This window comes from Benincasa hispida, chromosome 10, assembly GCF_027475165.1.
Source record: "Benincasa hispida cultivar pf3 chromosome 10, pf3_genome.v1.1, whole genome shotgun sequence".
NCBI lineage: Eukaryota > Viridiplantae > Streptophyta > Magnoliopsida > Cucurbitales > Cucurbitaceae > Benincasa > Benincasa hispida.
The window spans coordinates 30305503-30314465 of NC_143487.1; the positions used below are offsets into that span (position 1 = coordinate 30305503).

At 32.5% G+C, this 8963-nt stretch overlaps 1 protein-coding gene and 1 pseudogene across 2 annotated transcripts; one reads left to right on the top strand and one right to left on the bottom strand.

The window, feature by feature from the left end:
* The first annotated feature begins 2240 nt into the window (after positions 1–2240).
* LOC120089015 (uncharacterized) lies at positions 2241–4466 on the top strand (annotated as a pseudogene). The gene has a single exon (XR_016524122.1). The product of XR_016524122.1 is annotated as an uncharacterized LOC120089015 (transcript).
* Positions 3278–4443, bottom strand: LOC120089016 (protein VACUOLELESS GAMETOPHYTES-like). The gene has a single exon (XM_039046451.2). It carries the CDS (start codon positions 4441–4443, stop codon positions 3715–3717), a length of 729 nt encoding a protein of 242 aa, XP_038902379.2. The 3' UTR covers positions 3278–3714.
* Positions 4467–8963: the final 4497 nt, after the last annotated feature.

An 8963-nucleotide genomic window follows, 5' to 3' on the forward strand; every position in this document is an offset into this window, starting at 1 on the left:
CTTGAGGTATAGACAATTTGTGTTGAAGTTGTTGAGCCCGACAATCAATTTATGTTCAATTTTAGTTTAATCGGATTGGTTAGATGTGATTAAACTGATAAATGGGATTGAGATTGATATCACTAAAGTATCTTTTTTTATTGACGAGATCGTTGGGTGATTCTTCTTTTTCTTTTTTTTTTTTTTTTTTTTTAATTTTAAATTGAGGAATCTAATTGGATGATTTCTTTTCCCTAAACAAACTCTTCTCTAATTATTATAGGGATGTTTGTTAAAGAAAATGCATAGGAAATAGTAAACTCGATAGTAAAAAAAAATTTAAAATAGCTGGACAAATGTAAATTAATATGATGTTTGTGAAAATTGTCTAATCCTATTTTTAACTTTTAAAATGTCTAAATGTTCATATTATTTAGTTTATTTAATTTTGAAGTGGACTATTGTACCCCTCTAAAAATGAATATTATAAAACAAAATCTAATCCAACAAAATAAAATCAAATATAGTATTCTAGGTTTACAAAATCAAAATGAAATAAAATATTTAAAACAAATCCCTACAACTATGCTGTATTTAAAACAAAATCTACTTAACTAAAACAACCAATTCAAATAAAATAAAATATAAAAACTGATCCTATAAATAATCAAATTCGAAAAAGAATTTTTTTTAATGATAGGAAAAAAATGTCATTGGAAAAACTTTTTTTTTTTTTTAAATAAAAACTCAAAAATACATCTTTTCTCCCAAATTAAATTTTAAAAAGGAAGTTTGTCACACGTTCTTTGTCTTTTCTCCCAAATTAAATTTTAAAATGAAAAACTTAAACTTTTATTTTTTTTTATTATTTTTATTATTTTTATCTTTTACAATGAAGAGTTCCTAAAAAAACACTATTGTAATCATTGTGGCATACACACAATTAGGCCATGACCTAAATAAAATCTAGGTTTAAATCCTCTTTTGGTTTCTAAACTTTGAATTTTGTTCTATTTGGTCTCTTCACTTCTCACTTCTCAATTTTGGTCTTTTGAATGATTTGAAATTTTATGTAACAAACCAATAGTTATTATTAGACTTGACTTTTTATTGAACTTGGAATGATTAATATTGAACTTTGTGTCTTTGAGTAGAGATTTTGAACTTGAACATTTGAATTGAATTATTCGAGGAAGTTTCTTTTGAAGTTTATATTGAATTTATGGTGGTTGTAGTTGAATGTCTAAATAGGTTTGATTCTTTATCGGATCATAAAAACCCACTTTACGAATGCTAAAATTTCACAAAGATTACATGTTTTTTATTATTAAATTTTTATTAATTGATTTGATATAATATATTTAGAATTAGTTCACTTTTTTAAATATGAAGGTTTATTGATCCACAAAAATCAAATCCTTCAATAGACAATGAGAAGAGAACGATTAAGGAAGTAACGAAAAAAACAGTCAAATTAAAAAAAAAAATAGAACCGGTGACCCAACTTGACCCAACCCGTAAACTTTGGTTTGGGTTGGGTTGGGTTGACCCTCCAAAAAAGAGGGTTCATTATTAGCCAACTGAATTTTTGAGTTGGTTCACAAAAATCTTCCAACTCGGTCCAACCCGTACTATGTACACCCCTAATTTTGGTTCCTAAACTTTTAAAAATTTTCATTCTAATCCTTAAACTTTTAAAAATTGCTTACTTTGGTCCCTACTATTAAATTCTATCAATTCTTAAACAAAATGGTGGTGAGATGACTTAGTATTTTTGGATGATTAGGTTGCCAAATAAATTAATCACGATAAAAAAAAATCTACGGTTTCAATTTTGAATATGTGGTGAAACAATCTTTATAAGAGATCTCAAAAGTTATTAGGTTCAAAATTTTGACCGTTCATTATTTGTGCACATTGGTCATTGACATTTTACTTCATTTTCATATTGCTCAACAATGCAATTTTATCCTTAAAAGTTAATCAAATCTTAATAGTTGCTTTGGTCATTTCTAAATTTTCTTGCATGTTTTTTCATAGCATGCAAGAGAAGCTTCGCCCAAGAAATCGCTACCCTTGAAAGTTTGGTTAACATAGCCTCCAAATAGACTATAGAATTGATGAGAAGGTTGTTCAAAACAGAAACAATCAGAGGAAATAAAAACTTAGTTTTTTGGATGAACGACAAAGGCACACCATGACACACGCATGGTGAAAGGATTATATTTCTACCACCAACATACTTTGAACTCTTATCTAGAATGCCTGCTAAATTTTTTTCACGTAGGACAAAGCTCTCCCACTCTCCTTTTAACTCTTCCTATGAGCTTAAACTCAAAATCATTTCCATAGTTGGATATCCCTTAGAAATATCCCCCGAGAAGTAGGTTGGGAAGATGATTTTGATCAATCCCAGGCTTATTAGCTACAGTATTGTCCCAAGGCTTACTGTGATTCTGGACTTTCTTGCTAGTTTTGGCCTTGATAAGGAAGGGATGATTGGCAAAGTTTTGGTAAAATATCCATTTCTTATGGGGTATAGTGTCGATGAAAGGCTACATCCTACATTAGAGTTTCTGAAATCTATAGGTTTGAAGGACGTAGATCTTCAAGCAGTTGCAGTTGGCTACCCTGAGGTTTTACGTAGGGATGCTGACAAAGTTTTGAGACTTTGTTTTGATTTCCTGAAGAACTGTGGTTTTCGAGATCCCAGGTAGTAGCTCTGGTGGCTGGTTACCCTCCTATTTTGGTTAAGAGCATAAATCATTCTATAGAACCACGGATCAAGTTCTTGATAGAAGTTATGGGGAGAAGAATTGAAGAAGTTGCTGGTTTGAACAATAGACTGGAGTTACGACACAAAGTTTTGAAACAAAACAATGTCGAATGTAGTTTGAGTGACATGTTGGATTGTAACCAAAAGAAGTTTGGTCTGTTAGATTGGCATTCTACAACATACTCTTGATTCTCCCACTGTCCCTCCCTTATCCCCAATTAAAATTAGCTTATTTTGCATTTTTCCTTCATATTTTCACTAATGGTTGCATGTCGTGATTTTTGGACTCATTTAAACAATCATAGTTGAAGTTCTGTCTTTTGTCAAATACATCAGTTTGAACTCCGGGACTTGTTATATTGGTTGCTTATTTATCATATTCATTTCAAGCATTTGAGTAGTCTGTTGGTCAAGTTATCATTTAGTACAGAATCTATTATGTTTGGTTCTGTTGACGTTAAACAGTTAGTGAATAGCTTCTTTGTGGTGCATAGAGAAAATGTGCCAAAGGGCAACTGGATCTCTCAGCTATCAATTCTGTTCTTGCTTTATATTTTTGAAGTATTCGAACCGTATAACTTTTACAAGTATGTTTTTGGCTGCTGAGTCATGATACCGAGCTTTTAGAGTTTAAATGTAAGCAAAATGAAGTTTAGATTTCAGTATTCAAGACCACCATTCTTGATTCTACTCTCCTTGGCAGGAACAGGAAGAATATGCTTGAAAGTAGTTCCTATTCTTCTGCTTGGACCAGAGAGTTGTGAACAGAATTTAGGTTACTTGATACTGCAGTTTCCCTTTTCACTCAGTCAGGCATTTCCTAGAGTAGTTTTATTTGCATACACACACAAACCCATCACTCACAGAAGCAATAATTCAACCTGAAGACCCCTAACCTGCACACATTATTAGTAATTTACAAACAAAATCAAGAATACATGATTGTTTGTGCCCTCATTTTACTTTGATATGATGCCACCAACTACTGCTGCTACTATAGCTGTAGGGTCCCCCAGAATGGCGGAGATAATGGCACGAGCTGCAGTACCAGCCATCTGACCATACTTCTTGACTGTTCCTCTTGCCCCAGAACGGTTTTGCAGTGATCCCTTGAGGCTTGGGATGGAAGTATGCATTTGCCTAACCTTATTCTTATCCACATTAAAATATATGGCTTGCCAGCTTTCCAGCAGCATCTCCTTCACACATGACAGATGAAGGTTGTAGGTTTTGCAGTGCGACCTGTAAGACCAACCGAGTCCCTTCCCTCCGCAGCTGTGACACGAGCTCGAGAGCTTGTTACACAGGTAGAGATTGTGTTTTCCATCATCAAGGACTTGTGGTAGGTTTGCACAACAAGGATGGAGATCGAAGTCACAACTATTGCAGTGGTACACAAATCCATGAACATAAGTTCTACATGCATCACATACTCGCTTTCCTTTGCCAGGGGGATAATAGTATAACTTAAATTCACATTTTTCATAGAAAGGATGGGTGATTCTTTGGGCACCAATGGCACAAACCTTGTGCAAGTTGAACCCACATTGCTGGCACTTGTATTTGTAGCCTATACCAGCTTCCTTGCACCCATCACAGTTGTAGGGGATCTCTGTGTACTCCAGCCTCAGCTTGTGTCGCTGGTGCATTGGGTGAGTTATCTCTCTCTCCATCTTCATGCTTTTCATTTTTCCTTTTTTATCACTATTCTAGCATTTTTGTTTCATATATTCAACTTATAAGGAGATGACAGTAGGCACAAATTCATGCCTAGCAGGTAGATGCTTTGCTTAGCCTTTACGATCACAGAATATCTTTATTCAGTTGACATAAGAAGTATTTGTTGGGGATCCAATAAAGGTCTGTAAAGAGAATCAGATGCCATTGAACTACATTTTTGACACCTATCTAATGCATCTTAATATATTCAACACTATATATATGATGCACAGTTTCATTCAACTCTGCCAATTGGCTAATCAACTCTCAATTCTTAGGAATATGAAGGTATATATTCTCAGTAAACTCTCCCTCTCTCTATAGTCCAACTCAATTGCTTTTGGTGATGACAGTGAGCTCTCCTTTGAAAAACATCAAAGAAGAAAAGCCACAAAAAAGAAATCGGTCGAACGGTGACCTGAAGAACACGTCTAATAAGTGAAATGGGAAGAGATTTTCAGTTTTGGTTTAGCTCACTGGAAAGGCTTATTGTTGATAATAGGGATGGAGGCCATGAAAGGGAAGGGACTAATATAATGTTGGTGTTTCCCTTACTATGGAAGGCAAATAAAGGCAGCATTGCCTCACAGAATCTTGATTACTCAATGAAAAGGAGGAACTGTTTTTTGGATTCTAGCCTTTCCTTTCATTGTCAAAACAAAAGAATAATGGAGCAAGTGGATCTATCATTTGGGGTTTTGGTGCCTTCAGTAAACAAAACAAAATGAATTAGAATATTCTTCCATAGAGATCACTGTCTATTGTTTTTCTTGCAGATACACATTGCTGGATTCTGGTGAAGCTTTACTGCTGTTATTCATTTGGTTTGTTATGTTTCTTGATATTATTAATTACTTTTTGAGCATAGTTTATATGCACTCGTCGAGTCTCATGAATGCATGAATACGGAGCTATTGGTTTAGTTTTGTTCAAGAAAAAAGAAATAAATGATTGTCAATTCGAGCATGATTCAATGAATAAGACACTAGTTATCATCTCAAAAGTTGATAGTTCGATTTTCAATTGGTCACAATTGTGTTGAGCTAAAGAAAAGCAAATGATTCAACTACATATACATGTTACTTTAATTCGATGGTTAAGTCAAGTCAATAATGGATGCCGTTTTTGGTAAGAGAGAGGATAAGAATTCTATATGTATAATTAGAATACTAAAATTTGATATCTATGGATAAGATGGGATTGGATGCCCATGGATGAATTCTTTCGCACCCTTGCTATCAATTAAAAAAGAAAAAGTAAAAATAATTAATCAAAAAAATAATAGTCAAGCATTTGATTTTAGTTTAGTTTTTTTTTTTTTTTTTTTTTTTTTTTTTTTTTTTCTCCAAATATTCGACTTTAGTTTCTATTCAACTAATATTGACACAATATTCTTTAAAGTGAGATTTAACTACATTTAACGACTTACGAGAATATAAGAAAAAAAAAAAAAGGAAAAGATAAAAAATAATAACAAATAAAGTACAACTTTATTTCTGAAAAGGAAGCTTTTGAGTTTTAATAGTAAAAATGGAATATTGTAAAGTAATAAAAAAAGAACACATTTTATAAGCCAAACACTCATTTACGTTAAAGAATTTGGATAAATGACAAACATGTATATAGCTTAATTGACTTTAAAGTTTGTATTATCGATTTTGAAGTCAGAAACTAAAAAAGGTGATGGAGGAGAAAGGAGAGAAAATAGAACAGATGAAAAGTTATTTATGTTGGGGTGTATGCCCTAAAGCGTCTAGTTTTATGTTAGTTGAATCAATGGTCGATTGATTTTATATTACTTGTGCAGTAATCCGTTAACTTAAGATTCAAGGTTATATGATGTAACTTAAGCATTTTCTTTGATTCGTCGACTCAATAAGCTTATCATTTTGGGATTCGTCTGATTGAGGAGATGAGAACACAACTACACAAGAAGGAATTCACTCATCTATAGTTAGCTGCTCCCTTAGGGCTAGTTCTGGGGCTTGAATCATATTCAAACATTTATTTCTCTCATAAAACTATATAAATTTAATATGAATCATACTCATATTAAATTTTAACATATAGTTTTTATATGAATCATATTCGTATAATTAATATTTGAATCATATTCAAACATTTATTTCTCTCATAAAAATGTATCAACCTACATTATATTATAATGTATCAATGTACATTATTTAACTGTATTCTATATAATTAATTTCCTTTAATTTATTTGAACAATTCAAATCATACCAAAATTAATTTGATTCTCATCAGTCCTCATTGAGCTAACGAGGGGACCTTATGGACCTATAGATCGAAGCTCCAATAATATGACAATAATGGATTAAACTCTTTTAATCAAATTAATCAACATTCATTAACTGCCAGTTACTCCACTAAAGACCTATAGTCGAACTCTTTGCACTATAGATATAAATTTACGTATCCATTGGATATAACCAATCAATGGTGCTTTGATCCTTCACAAATTTCTCGTAAGTATAGCTAGATCTAATTACTGTTCTATCCCTGTAGTTACATCTAACTCCTTAAGTATCATTGATCCCTCTATTGAACAATTAGTCATAGTCCAACTATGATCAAATCTCTCTCGTCGTCGAAAAACTATTAGGCGATATTACACGACTTGAAAAAATACAATCAACAATATACTAATCATTGATGACCTCCATTTGTTCTAATGGAGGATTGCCCCCCCATTCCGGCTCCAAATGCTGCTCGAAATGTTCGAGAAGTATATGAGTGATGGACACAGGCAAACGAGAAGGTCCGAGCGTACATCTTGGCAAGTGTTTCTGAAGTCTTGGCCAATAAGCATGAGCCCATGCTCACGAATCGTGAGATCATGGAGTCCTTGAGGGAAATGTTCGGAAAATCGTTCGCATAGCTCAGGCATGATGCTCTCAAATACATCTTTAGTGCTTGTATGCAAGAAGGGCATCTGTTAGAGAACATGTTCTCAACATGATGGTCCAGTTCAATATGGCGGAGATGAATGGGTTTATCATCGATGAAGTCAGTCAAGTTAGCTTCATCCTGGAAACTTTACCTGAAAGTTTCCTATAGTTCTGTAGCAATGCTGTTATGAACAAGATTGACTACAAACTGACCATTTAGAGTTGTAGAAGTCATTATAAATAAATTTTCTGAAACCATACAAATTATTTATATTAGTATATTTGCATTAAACCACTTTAAAAAATCAATCAATTTTAGCAAAATAATCTAATGTACTCTATGTAATATCTATATTGCATTGATGCTTCAGTGAGACGGAACAAAAGCTACCGTAGGGTGATCAGATGCCTCTTCACTGAAATGAGACAATATCAATCAATAGACAAAACAACTCCTTGTTACTGTAACTATCAATCACCATCGTTTGGTCCATAAATTGTTAAACTCGCTTAACATTTTTTGTAAGTGTAACCCCTCATTTTAGATTCTAGAGTTCCGCTCCAATGAGCTAACCGTAGGAAAAATTGATTGGGGAAAAAACTGTCATCCGTAGGGGGAAACTCAAGGTGCCACAAGACCGAGCATGAGACTTTACTTCAAACTAATGAGAGAGACCAAGGGATGTATTGTCACACTTCCTGCTCCCACTTACTATAAACACTCTCTCCATTCACCTTGATATTGATCTATATAAACACCATCCGTAGGGGACACTCAAGGTGCCTCGAGGCCAAGTATAAATCTCATGACGTGAACTTTTAGGAAGAAATGTGAAGAGGATAAAATGAAGTATCATATACCAATTTTCCTCTCACTGAGCGTTTTACATAGGGTTAATTAATTTAAGAAAATTCGGCTACTGATTTTAACTAAGTGATTGTTTAATGTGCCTAAAAACAATATTTACTTTGGATAGTTAACATTTTTTTTTTAATTAAAGTTCATTAAACACTTTAACAAACTTTAACCAAAAATTGCATGCTAGAAACAAATCTATCTAATTCACCTTTTCCAGGTAAGTTTTCAAGTAGGGGTGCTACGTTTCCGTCAACTTAAATACCTCAACCTAGACAAAATTAGCCTTAGACAAAAGATCCCTTATAGAAACATTCTTTTACAAATTTAATATTTTTAATTAAGAACCAATTTCATCCTATTAAGTCAATTAAAAGATTAAACTTAAATTTCTAATCTCATAGAAATGTGATCTTAGATATATATGATTCAAATTTTAAAACTAATTTAAAAAATGAATTTTAACCTAAGGTTTGCATGCAATTTTGATTTATTTATTTTAATTTCTAATTTTATTTTGTTATAAACAATTATAAGCAAATGAAATAAATTAAAACTATACATGGCAAGTTAAACATACTTAGGTAATATTATAACAATTATAAATTACCCTAAAGTGGTGACACGCTTTATGCAATTTCATTTCATTACTAACATACATAACAATTATATACTAAAGTAATGAAATTATTAATAACATACTTCAAACATACATTCATACTAT